General features: G+C 43.0%; 1 protein-coding gene and 1 long non-coding RNA gene across 2 annotated transcripts in view; both read right to left on the reverse strand.

Moving 5' to 3' along the window:
- Window positions 1–9,217, reverse strand: part of LOC127421515 (uncharacterized) — a 14,916-nt gene extending 5,699 nt beyond the window's left edge. Inside the window, exons 1-5 of the mRNA XM_051664608.1 lie at window positions 9,096–9,217; window positions 8,791–8,937; window positions 8,469–8,712; window positions 8,243–8,373; window positions 7,965–8,113 (exon numbers count right to left, since the gene is read on the reverse strand). Of these exons, the coding sequence (XP_051520568.1) occupies window positions 7,965–8,113; window positions 8,243–8,373; window positions 8,469–8,585 (397 nt within the window). The 5' untranslated portion in view covers window positions 8,586–8,712; window positions 8,791–8,937; window positions 9,096–9,217. The remainder of the gene's footprint in view (window positions 1–7,964; window positions 8,114–8,242; window positions 8,374–8,468; window positions 8,713–8,790; window positions 8,938–9,095) is intronic.
- Window positions 9,218–10,469: 1,252 nt separating this feature from the next.
- On the reverse strand, window positions 10,470–22,781 carry LOC127421519 (uncharacterized). Its single transcript, XR_007894006.1, has 3 exons — window positions 22,699–22,781; window positions 11,134–11,256; window positions 10,470–10,603 (listed from the first exon to the last, which is right to left on the reverse strand). It is a non-coding gene; the product is annotated as an uncharacterized LOC127421519 (long non-coding RNA).
- Between the last annotated feature and the right edge of the window lie 1,872 nt (window positions 22,782–24,653).

Consider the following 24,653-nt stretch of genomic DNA (forward strand, 5'->3'; position numbering starts at 1 on the left):
GTCCCTGTCCCCTCATGTCTTCACGAAAGTCGCAGAGGCAGCTCTTGCCCCATTAAGGGAAGTGGGCATCCGCATACTCAACTACCTCAATGACTGGCTGATTCTAGCTCACTCTCGAGAGTTGCTGTGCGTACACAGGGACATCGTTCTCAGGAACCTCAGCCGACTGGGGTTTAGGGTCAACTGGGAAAAGAGCAAGCTCTCCCCGGTTCAGATCATCTCTTTTCTCGGCATGGAGTTAGACTCAGTCTCGATGATAGCGCGCCTCATGAACGAGCAAGCGCACACGGTCGGTGCTGAACTGCCTGAAGTCATTCAAGCAGAGAACAGCAGTTCCACTGAAACACCTTCAGAGGCTCCTGGGGCATATGGCATCCTCGGCGCCGGTCATGCCACTAGGGTTGATGCATATAAGACCGCTTCAGCACTGGCTTCAGACTCGAGTCCCGAGATGGGACATCATGCCGATCTGCCACCACTTGTTCAGCCCTTGGACAGACCTTGCATTTCTACGGGCAGGAGTTCCCCTACAGCAAGTGTCCAGGCGTGTCATCATTATGACAGACGCCTCCAAGCAAGGCAGGGGTGCCGTGTGCAATGGGCATGCAGCCGCTGGCTCCTGGACAGGACCGCGACTGTGTTGGCACATCAACTGCCTTGAGTTGCTGGCAGTATTGCTCGCCCTGCAGAGGCTTTTACCGTTGATTCGGGGCAAGCATGTGTTGGTCCGGATGGACAACACAGCAACAGTAGCATATATAAATCGCCAAGGCGGCTTATGCTCACGTCGCATGTCGCAACTCGCCCGCCGTCTCCTCCTATGGAGTAAGACTGAGGTCGCTGCAGGCCACTAACATCCCGGGCAACCTCAACACCACAGCGGATGTGCTGTCGCGGCAGGTGATGCTCAGGGGAGAGTGGAGACTCCACCCCCAGGTGGTCCAGCTGATTTGGAGTCGGTTCGGCAAAGCACAAGTAGACCTATTTGCCTCCCGAGAAACCTCCCACTGCCCGCTCTGGTATTCTCCAACGGGGGCTCCCCTTGGCCCAGATGCGCTGGCACACAGCTGGTCCAGGAGGCTGCGCAAGTATGCGTTCCCCCCAGTGAGCCTACTTGCACAGACTCTGTGCAAGGTCAGGGAGGACGAGGAGCAGGTCACCCTCGTGGCCCCGTATTGGCCCACCCAGACTTGGTTCTCAGACCTCACACTCTTCGTGACAGCCCCTCCTTGGAGGAAGGACCTTCTTTCTCAGGGACGTGGCACCATCTGGCACCCGCGCCCAGACCTCTGGAACCTTCACGTCTGGCCCTTGGACGGGACATGGAAGACCTAAGTGGCCTACCACCAGCAATGGTAGACACGATCACTCAAGCCAGAGCTCCCTCCACGAGGCAGCTTTATACCCTGAAGTGGCATCGGTTCGCGAATTGGTGTTCTTCCTGAGCTGAAGACCCTCAGAGATGTGCAGTCGGGTCAGTGCTTTCCTTCCTGCAGGAGAGGCTGGAGGAATGGCTGTCCCCCTACACCTTGAAGGTGTATGTGGCCGCCATAGCAGCACACCACGATACAGTGGACAGTAAGACCTTAGGGAAGCACGACCTGATCATCAGGTTCCTGAGAGGCACCCGGAGGCTGAATCCTCCTAGGTCATGCCTGTTCCCCTCATGGGATCTCTCCGTGGTCCTCCTGGGCCTTCGCAGAGCCCCCTTTGAGCCGCTAGAGTCAGTCGAGTTGAAAGCCCTCTCCTTGAAGATGGCCCTCCTTATTGCGCTCACCTCCATCAAGAGGGTTGGGGACCTGCAAGTGTTCTCTGTCAGTGATACGTGCCTGGAGTTCGGTCCGGGTGACTCTTGCGTAATCCTGAGACCCCGGCCGGACTATGTGCCCAAGGTTCCCACAACCCCCTTCAGGGATCAGGTGGTGAATCTGCAAGCGCTGCACCAGGAGGAGGCAGACCCAGCCCTGTCGTTGCTGTGTCCGGTGCATACCCTGCGCATCTACTTAGATCGCACGCAGAGCTTTAGACGCTCTGAGCAGCTCTTTGTCTGCTTTGGTGGACAGCTGAAAGGGAACGCTGTCTCCAAACAGAGGCTTGCCCACTGGATCGTGGATGCCATCGCTATGGCATAACAGGCCCAGGCCGTGCCCGCCCCTTCGGGAATACGAGCACACTCCACAAGGAGACTGGCATCCTCGTGGGCACTGGCCCATGGCACCTCTCTAGCAGACATCTGCAGGGCAGCGGGCTGGGCAACACCCAATACCTTAGCGAGATTTTACAATCTCCGAGTTGAGCCGGTTTCGTCCTGTGTTCTGTCAGGAACGAACAGGTAAGTTCGGGAATATGGACAGCTGGCTGGGTGTATCGCTTGCGTATAACGCCTTTCCCCTCCAAAGAGGAGAAGATGTGCGCTGCTTTTCCCATGCGAGTTCACGAACCCGTGAACCCTGGATGTCCTTCCTCCCTAGCCCTGTGGCTTACGAATTCAGCGAAGGAATTCACAGCCGGAACAGTATGTGTGCTAATATGCCCTTACTGAGGTAGATGCTCCACAGGTGCCAGTTACTCCGGTAACCACCTGTGATGTATTTTACGCAGTACGATCTCCCTGTCGGCAGACCTGCATCTCCCTTCGACAGAGCCCTCTCTGTCCCGGTCGCCATGATTGTAGAGCTCCTCCCCTTTCATGCAGGACCTACCACCGCACCTCTTCCATGTGCGGCTCTGAGCCCATATGACATGTTTGCCACATGTTACCTCCCCTCTGGCAGGATGTGGTCTCTGCGGGGTCTTTTCTCCATGAAAGAATAGGACAGGAAAAGAACACCTTCCCCGGCGCATATATAGCCAAATAACTTAATACTCTGTGGAAAGAAAACATAGAGAGAAAAGGCTGCAGCTGGCACCTCTATACTAGATGCTCCCATACTAGATACGTCCCCCCCCCCCATGGATGTGGGGAACTATATGACATTTTTTGGGGGCGCTGGGGGAGGCTACGTGCAGACCGGTGCACCTGCTACTACGCATGCAGCTAGTTGTGGCATTTCGTATAGGGACCCCTAGTGTCACTACATCAACACAACGTCGAGTGTGTGACAGAAGGTTACTGTCGTAACCTCCGTTCTCTGATGGAGGGAATGAGACGTTACGTCCCCCCTGCCACAACGCTGTACTACCCTCCTCAGCACAAAACCTGAATGAGTGGTTGCGAGCCAGCTCCTTTTATACCCGTATGTCTGGGGGAGTGGCATGTAAATTCCACTCGCCAATTCTCATTGGCCTTTTCTCAAAGATCTGAGGTGTTTGGGGCTCCCAAGGGTGACCCCTAGTGTCACTGCATTGACACAATGTCTCGTTCCCTCCATCAGGGAACGGAGGTTATGACAGTAACTGAGACGATTAATTTTTGTTTGACCAACAGCAGACGGGGCATATTCAGAAAGCTGTTTTGAAAGCAAAGTTTATTTTTGCAAATCCATTTGGTGGCACTAGTGTCGCAGGAATTATATAATTCAGTTTTGATCATTTTCACCTGATACACCAATATGCAACAATATACAGAAATAAAAAGCATTATTTACTAATGCATATTTTTACAAAAAATAAAATAAAAAAAATAATTGTGAATGGACAGGGAGTGAAAATACTACAACTTCACTTCTTTGGAACTCAGCTGAATATTATAATAACACTGAATTAATATTGTGGCACCCAGTCAAGTTTATTATTAAAATAAAATGTTTTTATTAGCAATTGTTATTATTAGCCTACTATTATTTTAAGGATTAAATTTGTTTTATACAATTGTAATATATATATATATATATATATATATATATATATATATATATATATATATATATATATATCTGTCATATTTACTTCAACTTCACCTGGAGCTTTTATTTTGGCATATTTTGTGGCATAGATTTTATCATCGAGATATTCACATTGTTTCTTAATTAGGTATTGGCCAGCAAAATCATTGTGATTATATTGTGAATATTGGATATATTGCCCAGCTCTAACTGTGTATGTACTACACATTGGTTTTTCTTGGACTGCAATGATAGTAAAATCAAGGGTCTAGTGTTTTAAGGTTTTTTACATGTTTTTAATACCACATATAATGACAAATGTTCAAATCAGACTTAGTGTGCAAGATTCTGGGGTATTTGCTTCTTGCAATGTAAATACTAATAGTAATCTCAAATTATAAAAACATATTGTACTCAACTTAATCTTATGTTTCTACTATTTTTTTTTCTTTTTCTCCCCAATTTGGAATTCCCAATGCGCTCTAAGTCCTCGTGGTGGCGTAGTGATTCGCCTCAATCTGGGAGGTTGAGGACGAATCTCAGTTACCGCTGCGTCTGAGACCATCAATCCACGCATCTCATCACGTGGCTTGTTGAGCACGTTACCGTGTGGAGGCTTCACACTATTCTCCGCGGCATCCATGCACAACTCACCATGCGCCCCATCGAGAGTGAACCACATTATTGCGACCACGAGGAGGTTACCCCATGTGACTCTGCCCACCCTAGCAACTGGGCCAATTTGGTTGCTTAGGAGACCTGGCTAGAGTCACTCAGCATGCCCTGGATTCGAACTCGTGACTTAATCATTTCGAGCTTTGATACAATTTGGATAAAAGCGTCTGCTAAATGAATAAATTATGTGGTGTCAGTATCAGTGGAAGTTCAGCGTCAGATTGGCCACACAGATGTGCATTAATTTACAGTTCCTTTGAAACAGCATCTATACATGGAGATAAAAAGATGCAATGGTAATTAAAGGGACATACATGTACACATTTATAAAAGTTTGAGGGCTGTCAAAGTTAATTCATTAAGATAAATTAATTCATAAAGTTAACACAATTTAATGTATTTACCATAGTTAACACATTTAGCTAATTTGACATTTAAAGTGTTTAATAGAGGTAGACCGATATATCGGTTTTACAGATTAATCGGTGCTCATAGTTGGTTTTTTGGAACAATCGGTTATCTGGCAAAATCTATGCCGATAGTTTTTATTATTATTATTTCCTCTGCGGCCAGTGCTGCAGGATCCTAAAGTTAGAACAACTTGATTCTACAATATAACAGCAGCCTCTAGAGGTGAAATAAAAACAATCACTGACACATAGTTGGAATTTGCTGTATATAATTCTTTCATCATTGACTATAATCATCTGTATTTTTTATCCTCACTTCAATGCATAGTTTGTTATTTTGAAAAGAGAGCATACAAAAAAAAAATTAGACTATGGAAACATGCCCCATCAGCAAATACATTGTGTCTCAAGCTTCATATATTGTGAATAATACTAAACGTCATGGTTACTTGCGTAACCTCAGTTCCCTGATGGAGGGAACGAGACATTGTGTCGATGTAGTGACACTAGGGGTCACTCTCTGGAGCCCGAGACACCTCTGGTCTTTGATAAAAGGCCAATGAAAATTGGCGAGTGGTATTTGCATGCCACTCCCCCAGACATACGGGTATAAAAGGAGCTGGCGTGCAACCACTCATTCAGGTTTTATGCTGAGGAGCCGAGACAAGGTCCGGCCATTTCAGCGGGTAGTTCAGCGTTGTGGCAGGAGGGACACAACCTCTCGTTCTCTCCATCAGGGAACGGAGGTTACGCAAGTAACCATGACGTTCCCTATCTGTCACTCACTCGACGTTGTGTCGATGTAGTGACACTAGGGTTCCCTATACAAAACGCTGCAACTGGCTGAACTGTGTTACATGAACTGGCAGTGTGTGATGGGCAGACAACTGTGTGTCTCGTAGCCAGCGCACCAGGCCGACACGTAACCTCCCCCAACATTGTTATGAGTGTCGAACGGCCCATTGGGGACAAGTCAACTACCCAAAAGATAGAGACAGGCTAGCCCAGTCGTGGCCTCTTTTCCCCTTCTTTTTTTCCACTCCCTAAAAAAAAGGGGGATTATCCGACTGGGCCAACCATGTCTAGTCTGGGGGTGTCCCTCCCAAGTGGAGGTCACCGTGGACACCACACTTTGCCCAGAGAGAGGGGGGGTATTTAAGTGGAAATACGTCACATGGTCTTGCCGAGCTATGTCGGAAGTATGTCATGTGGGGAAGTCTCATGGTAGGTCCTACCCAACGGGGAGGAGTTACTACAAACATGGAGACTGTGGCAGAGGGGCCTCTGCCCAAGGAAGACACAGTTTGCCAACAGGGAAATGAATTAGCGGAAGATATACATCGCATAGGGTTACCTATGAGGAAACGCCACATGCAGAGCACCTACCCCAGTACAGAGCTTTTAGTTAGCACTTGTACTGGGCCGGCAGCGAGTCTCCCCGAAAACTCAACTGCCACAGGGCTCGGAGGAAGTCAATCAGGGAACATAGTTTTTGAACACTACTGGGAGTTAATGGCGTACGTCTTCAGCTCAGGGGAGGAGAAAGGCGCTATGTGCAAGCGATACACCGGGCCAGCTATCCTGGATTTATCTGCTTGTATTGCGTGCCACTACACGGGACAAAACCGGTTCCACCCGGAGGTTGTAGAACCTCGCAAAGGTGTTGGGTGTTGCCCAGCCCGCTGCACTGCAAATGTCTGTTAGAGAGGCACCCCTGGCCAGGGCCCAGGAGGTCACTACACCCCTGGTAGAATGGGCTCATAGCCCTACAGGGGGCGGCATGTCCTGGGTGTAATATGCCGTAGCTATGGCGTCAATGAGCCAGTGGGCGATCCTCTGCTTGGAGACAGCACTTCCTTTCCGCTGTCAAAGAGCTGTTCAGAGATTCTAAGGTTCTGCATGCAGTCCAAATAGATGCGTAAAGCACGTACCGGACACAGCAATGACAGGGCTGGGTCTGCCTCCTCCTGGGGCAGCGCTTGCAGGCTCACCACCTGGTCCCTAAAAGGGCCTGGTCGGGGTCTCAAGATCACGTGAGAGTAGCCCGGACCGAACTCTAGGCACGTTTTGCTGACAGAGAACGCTTGCAGGTCTCCTACCCTCTTGATGGAAGTGAGCGCAGTCAGGAGGGCAGTCTTCAAGGAGAGTGCCTTAAGCTCAGCTGACTGCAAAGGCTCAAAGGGGGTTCTCTGTAGACCCTAAAGAACTACAGAGAGATCCCATGAGGGAACGAGGCGCGGTCTGGAGGGGTTCAGCCTCCTGGCACCTCTCAGGAACCTGATGATCAGGTCATGCTTCCCTAAGGACTTACTGTCCACTGTGTCATGGTGTGCTGCTATAGCGGCTATGTACACCTTCAAGGTGGAAGGGGACAGCCACCCTTCCAACCTCTCCTGCAGGAAGGAAAGCACTGATCCGACTGCGCATCTCTGGGGGTCTTCCCATCGGGAAGAACACCACTTAGCAAACAGACGCCATTTAAAGGCATACAGGCGCCACGTAGAGGGGGCCCTAGCCTGAGTGATCGTGTCTACCACCAAGGCCAAACATGGAGATTCCAGAGGTCTGGTCGCGGGTGCCAGATGGTGCCCCGTCCCTGAGAAAGAAGGTCCTTCCTCAGGGGAATTCACCAGGGGCGCTGTCACGAGGAGCGTGAGGTCCAAGAACCACGTCTGGGTGGGCCAGTAGAGTGCTACCAGGATGACCTGCTCCTCGTCCCTCCTAAACTTGCACAGGGTCTGTTTAACCTAAACTGTTTAATCCGTCAATGTAAATCTGTAGGCTTTCCCATTGTTTTGATCATCTGCTGTGCAAAAACCATAAGTTCAATCAGTTAGAAAAGTCAAAGCACACTATTCCAGAACAATCTGAAGGTCTGCACCAAGTTTGGTGAATGTAGCTTGAAAGCTCTAGAAGGAGTCAGTGTTAGAAATTTTGGTTTCGGTTTAGGGATTTTCAAAAAACAACGTTTTAACAGTATGTTGGCTTCAACTTAATGGAACAATTGAAAATAAAATAGAAGTAAAATGTATAAACTATAATAGCGTAACATTACCTATGCTAATGGTCCTCTCCGTCACATTGAAACAAGAAGTGAGGTTAAATGCGAGAAACACATCGGCACTCGGACATTCAAGGTCATTTAGACTGATTTCACTGGGGTTGAAACTCAGTTGTGAAGATACAGACATCACTGGCCAAGCTCTGAGATAAAGACGAAGATAAATTAGTGAATAACTAACAGTATCAGGTAGACACACTGATTGATTGTGTTATTTGAACTGATGTTGAAAGTGAATCTTTCATTTATAATTGTGTGGTGAAATGTCCTACTTCAGCAGTACGATCGCTCCTTGAGCTCCGACTACAATATCAGTCAGATTATCATCGCTCATGTCCATCTGACCTGATAGAGACACTCCAAACTGATGGATCCCAGGAAGAACCGACCATGCTGGAATCCACTAAACACACACAGACACACGTTTTTCTGTCATAGTGGAGACTTTCCATTGACTTTATACTGAGCTGATGATATTTTCTGCATTTTTATACACACAAGTTTGATCTTCTGGTTAGTTTTGGTCAGCTTGTGTTCCTCTGACCTGAGGAGAGCGTGTCGGGTGGGCGCCATGTTTCCTCTCACCGAGGTAAATGTAAACAACTCCCCATTCATCCTCTAGCGGTGCCCCAACAGCTACATCTGGCACACTGTCTCCATTCAGGTCCTTTAGTGATGCCAACGACGCAGCAAACCTGCCTGTTATTGACTCACTCACAGTGAGAATCTGCTGCAGAATTAACTACAGACAGAAAGAGAATGATGAATGATGACATAAATCAACATGAGCAGCTGCTGAGAGAGGTAAAACCATAAGTACCTGCTCCGTTAAAGCGTAAACGTACATAAATCCTTCTCTCCTCGGATGAGGCTGGTAAAATAATGGCGCTCCGACAAGGAGAAAATCTGTGTTTCCATCCAAGTCGACATCTAACAAACTTAAAGATGCTCCAAAATATGATCCAATCTAAAAATCACAAAATGAGCTCAATATGTATCTAATGTCATGTTAATGTTATTGCTAATGTTGTTCACAGTCAATGGAAAAGGGTCTAAAACAATAACCATGTGTAAATGTGACGTGTCTGAGTGTCAGTGCAGACTGTAAACTGTACTATCACTGACCTGTTCTCCTGTGATTCTCCCCGTCACACTCTATGTATTTTCAGTGTTAGTGAAGAGGGTCACCAGACCCCTGTGTTCAAAGGACGGACCCCCAGAGAACAGAAGAGACACGTCACCTCTGTGTCCCACCACAGCAGAGTAACCTGAACAAAATCAGCACCCATCAAAAAAAAAAACTAACATTAACATTAAAATTAAACATTATAACACAGAAATAAAACATAAACAAAAGGCACAATGTAACATGAACACACCCATGTAAGAGTCTTTACTGAGAGCTGGATCTTTAATCTCTGTCTTTCTGAAACCAGATCCCGAATCAGTCACTTCATACAGAACTCCACGCCACTCATTAGATCCAACAAAACCCACAATCACAGAGTCCTGAGTTAAAAACCCGTCAAAATCACTTTTGTCTGTAATTTATTCTTCACTGTGACTTTTAAATGGTACCACACATACAGTATATATACAGTTTGTATGTGTGTGTGTGTGTGTGTGTGTGTGTGTGTGTGTGTGTGTGTGTGTGTGTGTGTGTGTGTGTGTGTGTGTGATATATATATATATATATATATATATATATATATATATATATATATATATATATATATATATAGGGAGACCGGAGCTAGTTGTCACACTTATTACTCCAGTGAATATTTCTTGGGGGACAGTAAAATTTCTGTAACCACATACCTTTTCTAGGTCAGTACTTTTGTACCACACAAAATAAAATATGAATATCTTCTTTTTCCTAGTTATTTTTTTGTAATATTGGGGAGAAATGCAGTTATAGTAATGAATAGTATAATAAATGTTTTTATTCGACAGCACTTTTCATATAAAGCACAAAGCTTAACCCTATAAAGCCTATATGAAATAATAGTCAGAAAATTCACATTTTTAAAGAGTGGCTCAAAATATTTTGTATTATAAACATGAAGGCAAAAGGGTCCTATAAGCTGGCTGGGGGCCCTTATAATCACAGGGCCCTATTGAGGGGGCTTGTATAAGCTGACAGCTGTGGGGGCCACATATTCAAGCATATATAAACATTTGTTTTCAGAGTTGATGGGTTGCCAGATCTTGCAGCCCAGGTGTGTATGAGTTACTGTGTGGTCATTCGAGCAGGTTCAGTCATTTTTCATATTTGTAGCTCAATATGAGATGGAAAAAATGGAATAACAGAAATAATAACATGGTGAAATATGCAATCTCGTACCTTGTTGTAGACCACACTGAATCCTCTCTGTGATAACTCATTCTGTCTGTCTGAGGTGAGAGTGCTCAGTGACCCTGAAACCAAAGCAGATCCTTCAACAGGTAAAACTTACTGTGATTGTACTTGTACTTCAAATCTACATTTAGATTGCACCTTCAACGCTGTAGATCTTCTTTTGCAGGTTGTCAATAAGCCCTTTGAGTCCAGCGTATTCATAAATGTAGAATGTGTTGTGTTTTGGTTCTGAAGCCAGACTAGTGAGCTTCATCATGTCAAGACTTCCAACCTGACAAACAGAAGATTTAAATGTATCTTATGCAAAATAATATTCTCAACCTTAATAATATTATGAATATGTTTTTTTTTTCACAAACTTCCCTATTTTCTGATTGATTCAGTCTGATTTGTTTACAGAATAAACCGGTTCTTTTAAAGTTGATTCGGTTAAAAAATCAGACTGATCTGGTTCTCGCTGGAGGGATATTATCAGTGAATAATGACTTTAATTTTGGTCTGTTTCTCACACAAAGCTATCTTACGGCTTTAGAAGACCTGGAATATAGCACACGAGTCATCTGGACTAGTTTTATGCCGTTTTGTCATTTTTGAGGCTTGACAAACATGGTCACTATGAACTGTCATTGTATGGAAAGAGTTGAATGAAGGTTCTTAAGAATTATTCTCATCTTCAACAGAGTAAATAACAGAATACAGGTTTGGCACAACCTTATGGCGAATTAATATGCTTAATAAGTCTTTGCATATATGCATAATTCTTGTTGAAATATGCATCACTGTTGTATCGGAAGAACTCACCCCAATAAGAAAGCGGAGGATATTTTTTGAGGACATTTTGAGACTTATCCATCTGTGATAATCAGCAGAACATTTGTAGCATTCAGATCTGCTCCAGATGTTTGATTATTGAAGAGGTTCATTCTGTGGAATCAATAAAACAACATGGACACAAAAACAAACAGCTCAACTCATCATGTTGAATCATAAATCAAGTATTCCCCACAACATTAACATCTTGTTAAAGGTGCACTCTGTAATTTTTATTGGGATTAGATGAGTAGTGACCTGCTCCATGTAGAAGAAATAGCTGTTTGTAGACCACAAATGTATATTATTTTAACCCTCCTGTTGCATTCAGAATCTGCACAAATCTTTTGCATTAGCAGGTCGATTTTGACTGGGTGGAATTCAAGCTTATAAATCATTCATAACCGGACAGTTTTCATCTAAAACTATATTTTAAGTTGTTAATAACTTCTTAACTGTTCAAACATGTAAACAGATGTATATTTTTGACATGTTAACTGACAAATATAAAAGTAATTATTTATTATGGCTTTTTTTTTTTTTTATAAAAAAATGTAGAAATTCTTTGACATTTCAAAATTAACTACAGCAAAAACTTGTATGATTCATGTGAAGACATGTTTTTTTATCAACATTTCTGTGAAATTGTATCCAAATATAACTATATAAAATTAATATTAACATCTAATGTGAGAATTACTAGTAAATTTTAATGAATTACTCAGAATTATTCTCAATGGGGCAGTTTGAAATGTTCATGAGATGGATGGCTTGAGGGAAAAAACTGTTCCTGTGCCTGACGGTTCTGGTGCTCAGTGCTCTGAAGTGTCGGCCAGAAGCCAACAGTTCAAAAAGTTAGTGGGCAGGGTGAGTGGGGTCCAGAGTGATTTTACCAGCCTTTTTCCTCACTCTGGAAGTGTATAGTTCTTGAAGGGGGGGCAGGGGGTAACCAATAATCCTCTCAGCAGTCAGAACTGTCCTTTGTAGTCTTCTTATATCCAATTTCATAGCTGAACCAAACCAGACAGTTATTGAAGTGCAGAGGACAGACTCAATGACTGCTGAGTAAAACTGTATCAGCAGTGCCTGTGGCAGGTTGAATTTCTTCAACTAGCGAAGGAAGTACAACCTCTGCTGGGCCTTTTTCACAGTCAATGTGGGTCTCCCACTTCAGGTCCTGTGAGATGGTAGTGCCCAGGAATCTGAATGACTCCACTGCTGCCACAGTGCTGTTTAGAATGGTGAGGGGGGTCAGTGTTGGGGTGTTCCTCCTAAAGTCCACAATCATCTCCACCGCTTTGAGCGTGTTCAGCTCCAGGATGTTTTGACTGCACCAGACAGCCAGCTGTTTAACCTCCCTTCTGTATGCAGACTCATCGTCATCTCGGATGAGGGCAATGACAGTAGTGTCGTCTGCAAACTTCAGGAGCTTGACAGAGGGGTCCTTGGCGATGCAGTCGTTGGTGTAAAGGGAGAAGAGTAGTGGGGAGAGCACACATCCCTGGGGGGCACCAGAGCTGATTGTGCAGGTGCTGGAAGTGAATTTCCCCAGTCTCACTAGCTGCTGCCTGTCCGTCAGAAAGCTGGTGATCCACTGACAGATAGACGTGGGAACAGAGAGTTGGTTTACTTTAATCCGGAGAATAGCTGGGATGATGGTGTTGAAAGCCGAACTGAAGTCCACAAAAAGGATCATTGCATATGTCCCTGGTCTGTCCAGATGTTTCAGGATATGATGCAATCCAATGTTGACTGCATCATCTACAGACCTGTTTGCTCGATAAGCAAATTGAAGGAGATCTAGAAAGGGTCCAGTGATGTCCTTCAGGTGGGCCAACACCAGTCTCTCAAATGACTTCATGACCACAGACGTCAGAGCGATGGGTCTGTAGTCATTGAGTCCTGTGATTTTGGGTTTCTTTGGGACAGGAATGATATTGGAGCATTTGAAACAGCAAAGAACTTCACACTGCTCCAGTTAACTGTTGAAGATGTGTGTGAAGATGGGGGCCAGCTGGTCAGCACAGGATTTTAGACAAGTGGGTGAAACACCATCTGGGCCCTGTGCTTTCCTTGTCTTTTGTTTCCGCAAGCCCGGCACACATCATCTTCACAGATCTTAAGTGCAGGTTGAGTAGCAGGAAGGGGGAGGAGGGGGGTTGCAGGAGGTGTTGGTGTTTGTGTGAAGTGAAGGTCAGAGTAGGTGTGGGGTGTGAGATTGGGCCTTTCAAATCTACAGTAGAACACATTCAAGTCGTCAGCCAGTTGTTGGTCCACTACAGTGTTGGGGGATGGAGTTGTAAATAGGGATCATTTTCTATCCGTTCCAGAGTGGAACTTCAATAAATTGCCCTTGAAGGTCTCTGCATTGTTTTGTCTTTTCTGAGCGCTGAAGTAAAGCAATTATTGTTAATTCACACTTTTGATTCCGTTATTCACTTTATCTGACTCCAATTTTATATTAATCTGACTCCAATTTTAAATTGACCTCTAATTTATATTTAAGCTCTAATTAATTTCTGATCATTCTTTTAATTTAACATTTTTAGGTTATTGATTACTCTAAATCCTCTTCTATTCATTGTCCTTTGGATCTTTGGAGACTTCTGCCGGCCGTTATTAAATTACGTAAACCTCCCGAAATGGATAGCCAGTTCCGTTCTTAGTGAGTGGTTGTAGGGTTAACTAATATCGTCTGGTTTGGCTTGTCTCCTAACCAGATGATATTGCCGCTTAGTCATGTACATACAACTTGCTAAGACGGGTGGTGAGCTGTGACTGAGAGTCTTTAAATGGCTTTCTCCTATCCGATTGTCCTAGGTGGTTGTCCTACCTGGTTGTACTTAGTGGTTTCTCCTATATTAAAGCTCCATTATGGTCTACCCTGGTCTAATGAAATTCAAATCCTACCCGGTTGTCCTAGGTGATTGTCCTACCTGGTTGTCCTGAGTGTAATTCAAACTGAGAGTCTTTAAATGGCTTCCTCCTATATTAAAGCTCCAGTAATTATATAAATGATTTTGGAGGAATTCAAAATAAATCAAATAATAACAATTTATTTGTCAGGTAGGATATAAAACATTCTTGCAGAAATTCAAATCAAAGGCAGTTTCACATGATCAGAATAAACAAGCATTACTAAAAATAAAAGACAAGTCAAAGAAACATACCTGACAAAACTACATGCAGCGGTACTGCACGGGAGATCTGCTTACAGATTCCCCGACAAATATAAACTACATGAAGCGGTACAGCATGGGAGATCTGCTTACAGATTCCCCGAGCTTCTTGCCAACTTTCCTTAAATACCCAGACAGAATAAACATTGTGTACCAAATGGTATTATCCTTTGAACAATGAGAATTTGGGGGTGAATGGGTTCTTGACTTCCTGGGGTTTAACCTTGTTAACATATAGGAGATCATTTCAATTGTAGGTCAAGGAGGGGCATAGACCTCCAGAATTATGCAGTATTTGGCAAAGACCTTATAACTTTATTACTATTAGTTTTATCAACATGGGAAAGAGACCACTATACCAGTTGCACAGAGACCTCTTAAATGATATCAAACACATACAGTTGCATTCTTTGTTTTCATGGTATTTGATATATTTTTACATATAAATCTTATGTCTTTGTATTGGTCCAGAGCTGTTGAAGGAGAGAAAGGGGAGAGAGAAGAGGGGGCAGCAAGGAGATTTGCAATTTATCAAGTTAAAAAAGAACTTCAAATTGTTAAAAACGCATGTTGAGACACCTGCGCTCTGTTTCATTCTATGCGCTGTGTCTTAGTTGTCATAAAGATTCAACAATCTGAACAAGTCATGCTGCATAGAGGCGATTGTTGCATTGTTTCATTTTATTCCAGATTGACTGACTTACTGACTATTACTTATTGACTTACTGACTATTACTTACAGACCTACTGACTTACTGACTGACTTACTGACTATTACTTACTGACTTACTGACTATTACTTACTGTCCTACTGACTTACTGACTGACTTACTAATACTTACTGACTTACTGACTATTACTTACTAACTTACTGACTATTACTTACTGACTTACTGACTATTACTTACTGTCCTACTGACTTACTGACTGACTTACTATTATTTACTGACCTACTGACTTACTGACTGACTTACTGACTAATACTTACTGACTTACTGACTTTCTGACTTACTGACTATTACTTACTGACTTACTGACTGACTTTCTTACTGACTATTACTTACTGACTTACTGACTTACTATTACTTACTGACTTAATGACTATTTCTTACTGACTTACTGACTATTACTTACAAACTTACTGACTTAATGACAGATTTACTGACTTACTGACTTACTTTTACTTAGTGACTTAATGACTATTACTTACTGACTTACTGGCTATTACTCACAGACCTACTGACTTAATGACTTACTGACTATTTCTTACTGACCTACTGACTTACTGACTGACTTGCTGACTTACTAGTACTTACTGACTTTCTGACTTACTGACTTACTGACTGACTTACTGACTATTACTTACTGACTTACTGACTTTCTTACTGACTGACTTACTGACTGAATTACTGACTATTATTACTGACTCACTGACTTACTGACTGACTTTCTTACTGACTTACTGACTATTACTTACTGACTTACTGACTTACTATTACTGACTGACTTACTGACTGACTTACTAACTTACTGACTGACTGACTTACTGACTGACTTTCTTACTGACTTACTGACTATTACTTACTGACTTACTGACTTACTATTACTGACTGACTTACTGACTTACTTCCTAACTTACTGACTGACTGACTGACTTACTGATTAAATGACATCAATGAGCTCATATTCTTCAGCATCTCGCGCTGGACCGGCACATTTTAAACACCATGTCAAGTTAAAAACAACTTCAAATTGTCAAAAATGCATGTTGAGACACCTGCGCTGTTTCATTCTATGCGCTGCGTCTAGATTGTGTTTAGCGCAGTTGTCACAAAGATTCAACAATCTGAACAAGTCATGCTGCATAGAGGGGGCTGTTGCATTGTTTTGTTTTATTCCAGATTGTTCTGCGCCATGTGAAGATTCAGCAAATAAAAACAGTAAGGCAATGCTTTTTCCCCTTCTGCTCTAGTGTACTAAGGGGCTACTGTGCCTTGTTAAACAGTGTATGTTTACTGTTTCAGTACTGTTACGAATGTTGCCTATATGCTTATATAAATATACAGCCTATTTCAACAGTACTTGCTAGGAGAAGAAATTAGATAGTAAGCGATTTCGGGTTCAGGTCGGGTTTCATTTTAAGGTCCATGCAGACCTCTAATATTGAATTTAACAGCTTTTATAAGGTTACTGATATTACTGGACTGATATTCATTTTAATGTGAGTGCTCATGATTTTATACACGTTTCAATATTACCATTCATTTCTCATGTGCACAGAAAAATCACATGGATTGAGCATGATCCAACTTTAATAAACACTAATCATTCTAATGGTGACTTTTAATTAACAATTAATTAGAGTAAAACAACATCTAAACATCTAAAACACAATACTAAAAAGAGCTAAAAATCTTCATGAATTCTTCAAAACAACTAATTCAGTGCCTTTTAAGTTCTGTTTGACTGAACAAACATGCTTAAATTATTCAAGAGCAAGGGCTTATGGGTATCCCCAAAAACCAAAGTTATGTACTATATTGTTTGAGTTAGTTTTACTTTAAATTTTGATTTATGGATTTTTAAGCCAAAAAGGTTCAGGGAGCTCATAATTATTCTTTTACTGTATGTATCACTAAGCTCACCTTATAATTAATATTTCATGTTGTACACATTAATGCAAATTAAGTAAAGCTAAAAATGTTATAAATATGTGCGTTTCTGAGTAGAAGTCATTTATTTTCTTACGTTATGGTTGTTGAGCCAACAAATAGTTTTACTTTCAGTGATACAGTGCTGTGATTTCTACACAGCTGACCAGGACTTGTGATGTCTCAACCTGGCAGATGAAGATCTGCTGTCTGTCTGGCACATTTTCCCACAGTGATTTTATGCATTTAGTCGACAAACATGCCCCATTCCGTAAATAAGGTTTCAATTTATCCCTGGTTTACACAAGAGCTGGCTTTCCTGCAGTAGGAAAACATCTTCTCTGGGATAAAGGCAGGAACTCCAAGGTGGAGATTGACTTCCTTGCTTTTATGAAGCTGCACAATCACTGTACTTCCCATATGGAAAAGTGACACTTGAGATCAACACCTCGTGAAACATCTAAGAATCTGAAAATAAATTCCCACTAATTTTTGACAATTATCATGTCATTGTTTTCATATGAAAGCAGTATTGACTAAAGCTGCACAATTAATCAAATACATAATTGAGATTACGATTATGGCTGCCATGATGAACCACTGAATCAATATGTTACATTTAAAATGTGTTTTTGCACTAAAGATTTACAGAAGCCTCTGACCAGGAGTAACAGTTGGAATAAAACTGCAAACTGATTAAATGACATTAATGAGCTCGTATTTTTCGCGACAGACTTCAATTCTTTAGACTTTACACTCATTTACATTTATGAAAAAAAAATAAAAAATAAATATATATATATATATATATATATGAGAAAACATAAAAAACAAAAAAATGTAATTAAAAAAACATACTTTTTTAGTAGTTTTAGGATAAACCTGATGTAAAAGTTTCAGGTGTGTCACCCAGAGTCAGAAGAAATTAAGGGTGGGTATTTACTTACAGACTTACTGATTTACTGACAGGGTTGGGAGGGTTACTTTTGAAATGTATTCCACTACGGATTACAGATTACATGCTGTAAAATGTAATTTGTAACGTATTCCGTTAGATTAGTCAAGGTCAGTAACATAGAGTCTAAACATTTTGGATTACTTCTTCAGCACTGGTAGATTTTTTCACTTGTTTTGACTATAAAAACTCTGCCAGTACAGTAAGACAAAATACACGTTAAAAATACATTCTCTGAAAAACCTAAATATCTTATGCAGTGTTGTTTCTAAAACAAGATAAATCAAATTGATCTTGTTTTAAGGATTTTTTTTTGTATTTTCTCCCCTTTTTCTTCCCAATTTGGAATGCCCCATTCCCAATGCGCTCTAAGTCCTCGTGGTGGTGTAGTGACTCGCCTCAGTGGAGGATGAATCTCAGTTGCCTCCGCAACTGAGACCGTCAATCCGTGCATCTTATCACGTGGCTTGTTGAGCGCGTTACTGTGGAGACTTAGCACGTGTAGAGGCTTCACGCTATTCTCTGCGGCATCCACGCACAACTCACCACACGCCCCACCGAGAGCGAAAACCACATTATAGAGAGGAGGAGACGGCGGGTGAGTTGTGACATACAACGGGTAGACCACCTTGACAGTTGATATATGCTACCGTTGCCATATTGTCTGTCCGAACTAACACATGCTTGCCCTGGATCAACGGCCAAAACCTACGCAGGGCGAGCAGAATTGCCAGAAACTCGAGGCAGTTGATGTGCCAATGTAGCTGCGGGCCTGTCCAGGAGCCGGTGGCTGCATGCCCATTGCATACAGCCCTGCCCATTTTGGAGGCATCTGTTGTAACCACAATGCACCTGGAGACCTGCTCTAGGGGAACGCCTGCCCGTAGAATTGTGAGGTCGGTCCAAGGGCTGAAGAGGTGGTGACAGACCAGCGTGATGGCCACGCGATGTGTCCCGCGGCACCATGCCTATCTCGGGACTTGAGTCTGGAGCCAGTGCTGAAGCAGTCTCATATGCATCAACCCGAGCAGAGTAGCCACCGCTGAGGATGCCATATGCCCCAGGAGCCTCTGAAACAGATTCAGTGGAACCTCTGTCTTCTTTCTGAATGCCTTCAAACAGGTCAAGACCAACTGTGCGCGCTCATTCGTGAGTCCAACTCTAAGCCGAGAAAAGAGATGCTCTGAACCGGGAGGAGCTTGCTCTTTTCCCAGTTTACCCGAAGCCCTATTTGGCTGAGGTGTGAGAGCACCAGGTCCCTGTGTGCACACAACATATCCCGAGAATGAGCTAGGATTAGCCAATCATCGAGATAGTTGAGGATGAAAATGCCCACTTCCCTTAACGGGGCAAGGGCTGCCTCTGCGACCTTCGTAAAGACGTGAGGTGACAAGGACAGGCCGAAAGGGAGGACCTTGTACTGATACGCCCGACCCTTGAATACAAACCGCAGGAAGCATCTATGTCGAGGTAGAATCGAGACGTGGAAGTACGCGTCCTTCAAGTCTACCGCTGCGAACCAATCTTGATGCCGGATGCTCGTTAGAATGCGTTTTTGCGTCAGCATCTTGAACGGGAGTCTGTGTAAAGCCCGGTTCAGTACTCGCAGATCCAAGATTGGCCGCAACCCACCGCCTTTCTTCGGTACAATGAAGTAGGGGCTGTAAAAACCCTTCTTCATCTCGGACGGAGGGACAGGCTCTATCACACCCTTCCCTAGGAGGGTAGCGATCTCCACATGCAAAGTAGCGGCGTTCTCGCCCTTCACCGAGGTGAAGGTGACGCCGCTGAACATGGGCGGACGCCAGGTGAACTGAATCGCGTAGCCGAGTCGGACGGTCCGGACCAGCCATCGCGACGGTTTGGAAAGCGCAAGCCACGTGTCCAAGCTCCAGGCGAGGGGGACCAAGGGGACAATCTCATCAGACATACCGGGGGTGGGGCCTCATGGCGGGGCGGAGCCTGAGGTGCCACGCCAGGGACATCGAAGCACTTACCTGGTTCCTTATGACCACCCCCGGAACAGCCTGGGACGGGGGAGGAAGAGGCCTGTCCTCGTGACCCGTGGAGACTGTTACATCGGGGGCGGATTTGTGCCACAGCTGCCAAAATGGAATGGTGGACGGTGGTCGTTATGACGGCCATGCACACCGGGTATGTGACCCAGGAAACAAGGAAACCGCTCTTTTGCTGAATTCTTGGGTACCGCAGCCACTTGGGCATGTGGCGAAATTAAATGAAAAGGCAACAAAAGATTCTCCTCCCGGCCCTCCACCGGGGGATGGAGTGGTCTGCTTACCAGCTCCAGAGCAGTGGGTTTCGTCATCCCTGGGTCGCCCGTCTCAGGGGCGCTTCGAAGCCTTTCGTGGGTTCTTGACGGCCGGCCGTGAGACGGGTGGCGTCTGCTTCCTATGGTGGGCTCCACGCTGGGGCCGGGCCACAGGGGCAGGCTGCGGCAGAGCCGGTGCAGTCACCGCAGGGGGACGCCCTTCGCGACGAGCAGGCAGGGTGCAGGATCTTGAGCCGTGCCGGGGCAGGATGTGCCAGATAGCCTCCGTCTGCTGCTTCACTGCCGGGAACTGCTGGGCAAAGTCCTCGACGGTGTCGCCGAACAGGCCAACCTGGGAAATGGGGGCACCAAGGAACCGTGCCTTGTCAGCCTCTCCCATCTCGACCAGGTTGAGCCAAAGGTGGCACTCCTGGACAACCAATGTTGACATCGCCCGCCCGAGAGACCGCGCCGTGACCTTCGTCGCCCGGAGAGCGAGGTCAGTCGCCGAGCGCAGCTCTTGCATCAATCCCGGGGTGGAACTAGCCTCGTGCAGTTCCTTTAGCGCCTTGGTGGACTTGCATCCTCCTCCTAGGCCTCCTGTCTCTGACTTTTGTCCGCCTCCCAGGCCTCCTGATTGTCCACTGGCTCCTCCCTGGCCTTCAGTGTCGTCCTCTTCATTTTGGGCTTCGGGAGTTGCCCGTGGAGGGGGGGTACTCTCAGGCACTCATCAGTCTCTGCTCCCTCTCTTCCCTGCTCCAACTCTCCCGAGTATCGATTACACTCAACTGATCTCCATCAGCCACCTCATCAAAGACACTATAAATACTCACCTCTAGCTCCCATTCTCTGTCTAGTCTTGTTTGGACTCCTCACATGTGTAACACTCATCCTTGTGACTTTCCCTGAAGATAATCTACGAGTTAAGTTATTAGTTTGTTTGACTTCACCTTTGTTTTGATATCCAGCTCTTTTCTCTGTATATACCTGTGTTTTGTTTGTATCCCTTAATAAATCTGCTTTGGGTTCATCATCTCTGTCGTCCTGTTCCTCTGAGTGTAACAGACACATGGTTTATTTTTATATATAATTTCACATTAATGGACATAATTATTATAATATTGAATATATACAGTATATATGAAAATATGTAATATAATTTAATACTAAGAATTTATGTTAATGAGCTGATTGCAATGAAGTATTTGACATAAAGGATGATACATTGTATATTTTTAAATCTGTGTATCTATACTGTAAATGCTTTCACAAAGGTACAAATCTGGGACTAAAAACAGTTCAAGGAATGAAAACAAAACCGAAAACAAACTAAATTTTTAGCAGAACATAACCAAAAACTGGAAACAAAGTGATTTTCAATTGTTCTGGAATGAAAACGTTATTTTTAAAAGCTGGTAACTGGTTATAACTGGTTAATTTTGTTCTGATAATTTTTTCATGAAACTAAAGGCCAAAGGGTTTATCACAGAATATTTCTGGAACTACAACCACTTCATGTTGCCCAAAAAAAAGAAGCATGTGCTTTGATCCTGAAGGAAACTGTTGCATAACACATTTCTTTGCCTATTGTGGATGTTGCATTCTGTGAATGAAGAACTTTTTAACAACTATATATAATTACTACATATACATGCACAGCTAATCCAGATACAATGAAAACATTATTAGAGATAAAAGTACAGTCTGAATTATTGTTATATATGATGCATTAATACAGGTTTGATGCTGTCAGGTTTTGACAGAGAAGCAGATCTGTAATTAAAATGATACTTAACTGTTAATTAACTGTATGCTTGTTATGATTTCTATGCTGATAAATCCACCACATCAGAAATAATTTATTGCTTTTTTTTTTTTAGCTTATTTTGGTGAGGCAAGTGGCTTATTTTGGGCTTGTTTTTATAGACCATGTTGCTTGTTTCTCTTGTGAGATCTGGCAACACTGCGATTGGTATTTCACCCACCCATTAGCGCAAAGTAATGTCACTTTTAAAAGAATGTTATTAACAGTTCTTTAATTTTTTTTCTAACTGGTAACCATTTGGAAAGGAGTCTGTGGAACTTTTGAACTGGAACGAAAAAATATATCGAAATGAAAAACATATTGTTTTTAGTCCCTGGTAAATGGAAAATTCACGGGGCATATGTTGTCCCTCAACCCCCTGGCATGCAAAGTTTGAACACATACAAAATATATAAGATATTAAAATGAATAAATGTCTATTTGTCCAGTCTGTTGTATTAGCATTTATTTATTGTCCCTTGTTAATTTTAGATACAGTTTCTGAATATTATTATTTATTTCAATATAAGACTGTTTTTATATTTATGCATTATATTTCAATGAAAATGTAAATTATTACCACTAAAAGTTATGCGAGACAAAAAGGTCTGCTCATCATCTGTAACAACAAAAAACGTACATTTTTCGACTGCTTATTGGATCAATAAAGGTGTGTAGGGAGAGTGACAGATGTGTACCTGGACTGGCCAGTGGTGTACAGTGTAACAGATCTGTGCTGCAGGTGTACATGTCTCCAGATGAATTTCTTCCAAACGGGGCACCAACAATGATCCTGCAAAACAAACACAGCATCAATCATCCAAAAATAACAAATCATGTATGAACCCGATCCTGAATAGATTACAATTAAATATAATACATGAGTGTGTGCAAATAAATTGGTGCACAGGTTTAGCTGTACTTGTAAATGCCTTTTTGTTTTTGCTGTTCTCATAAATATAGTAAAACCTGTTAAAAAACTGACTTCTTAGGATATTTAAAGTGGACATCATTGAAAAGGCTCATAAATCAGCCATATCATGTTTAATTTTAAATCTAATAATGTCAACAGATTTGTGTCAGGGTTTGGGTTTAGGGGTAGGGGTTAGTAAAATAAATAATCTTGAATAGTCCAGCCTCTCTCAGCCTGTTGCAGACAGTTTGAGCACTGATGGAGGGATTGTGATTCCTGGTGTAACTCGGGCAGTTGTTGTTACCATCCTGTACCTGTCCCGCAGGTGTGATATTCAGATGTACCGATCCTGTGCAGGTGTTGTTACACGTGGTCTGCCACTGCGAGGACTATCGCTGTCCTTCCTGTCTCCCTGTAGCGCTGTCTTAGGCGTCTCATAGTACGGACATTGCAATTTATTGCCCTGGCCTCATCTGCAGTCCTCATGCCTCCATGCAGCATGCCTAAGGCACGTTCACACAGATGAGCAGGGACCCTGGGCATCTTTCTATTGGTGTTTTTCAAAGTCAGTAGAAAGGTCTCTTTAGTGTCCTAAGGTTTTATAACTGTGACCTTAATTGCCTACCGTCTGTAAGATGTTAGTGTCTTAATGACCGTTCCACAGGTGCATGTTCATTAATTGTTTATGGTTCATTGAACAAGCATGGAAAACATTGTTTAAACCCTTTACAATAAAGATCTGTAAAGTTATATGGATTTTTACAAAATTATCTTCAAAATACAGTGCTGAGTTTATAAATACTGTTCTATATGAATATTGTATTCATGCAGTAGTATCATGATACTGTATCAAAGTGCCATCATGGTTTTGTTGACAACATTTCTAAATATACACTGGTGGCCAAAAGTTTGGAATAATGTACAGATTTTGCTGTTTCAGAAGGAAATTGGTACTTTATGGTACCACAGTATGCAATACACTGGCATGTCTTAAGGTCAATATTAGATCAAAAATGGCAAATAAGAAACAGCTTTCTCTAGAAACTCGTCAGTCAGTCATTGTTTTGAGGAATGAAGGCTATACAATGCTTGAAATTGCCAAAAAACTGAAGATTTCATACAAAGATGTACACTACAGTCTTCAAAGACAAAGGACAACTGACTCTAACAAGGACAGAAAGAGATGTGGAAGACCAGATGTACAACTAAACAAGAGGATAAGTACATCAGAGTCTCTAGTTTGAGAAATAGACACCTCACATGTCCTCAGCTGACAGCTTCATTGAATTCTACCCGCTCAACACCAGTTTCATGTACAACAGTAAAGAGAAGATTCAGGGGTGCAGGCCTTATGGGAAGAATTGCAAAGAAAAAGACACTTTTGAAAAAGAAAAACAAAAAGAAATGGTTAGAGTGGGCAAAGAAACACAGACATTGGACAACAGATAATTGGAAAAGAGTGTTATGGATCTTAACCCCGTTAATTAATGTCCTGACTATACATTGTGATCAGTTGAATGCCACTTTGGTGAATAAAAGTACAAATTTCTTTCCATAAGAGCAAAATCTGTACATTATTCCAAACTTTTGGCCACCAGTGTATATTTTGTATGAATGGTTATTTTTTGCCCATAACATCGTTGACAGTTTTAGCTACTCGTTATTATATTTACCATTGCATGTCTTTCTCAGACTATAACATACAGTATATTAATATTGGGCAGAAATGCTTGTGTAATT

This window comes from Myxocyprinus asiaticus, chromosome 30 (assembly GCF_019703515.2).
Source record: "Myxocyprinus asiaticus isolate MX2 ecotype Aquarium Trade chromosome 30, UBuf_Myxa_2, whole genome shotgun sequence".
Lineage (NCBI taxonomy): Eukaryota > Metazoa > Chordata > Actinopteri > Cypriniformes > Catostomidae > Myxocyprinus > Myxocyprinus asiaticus.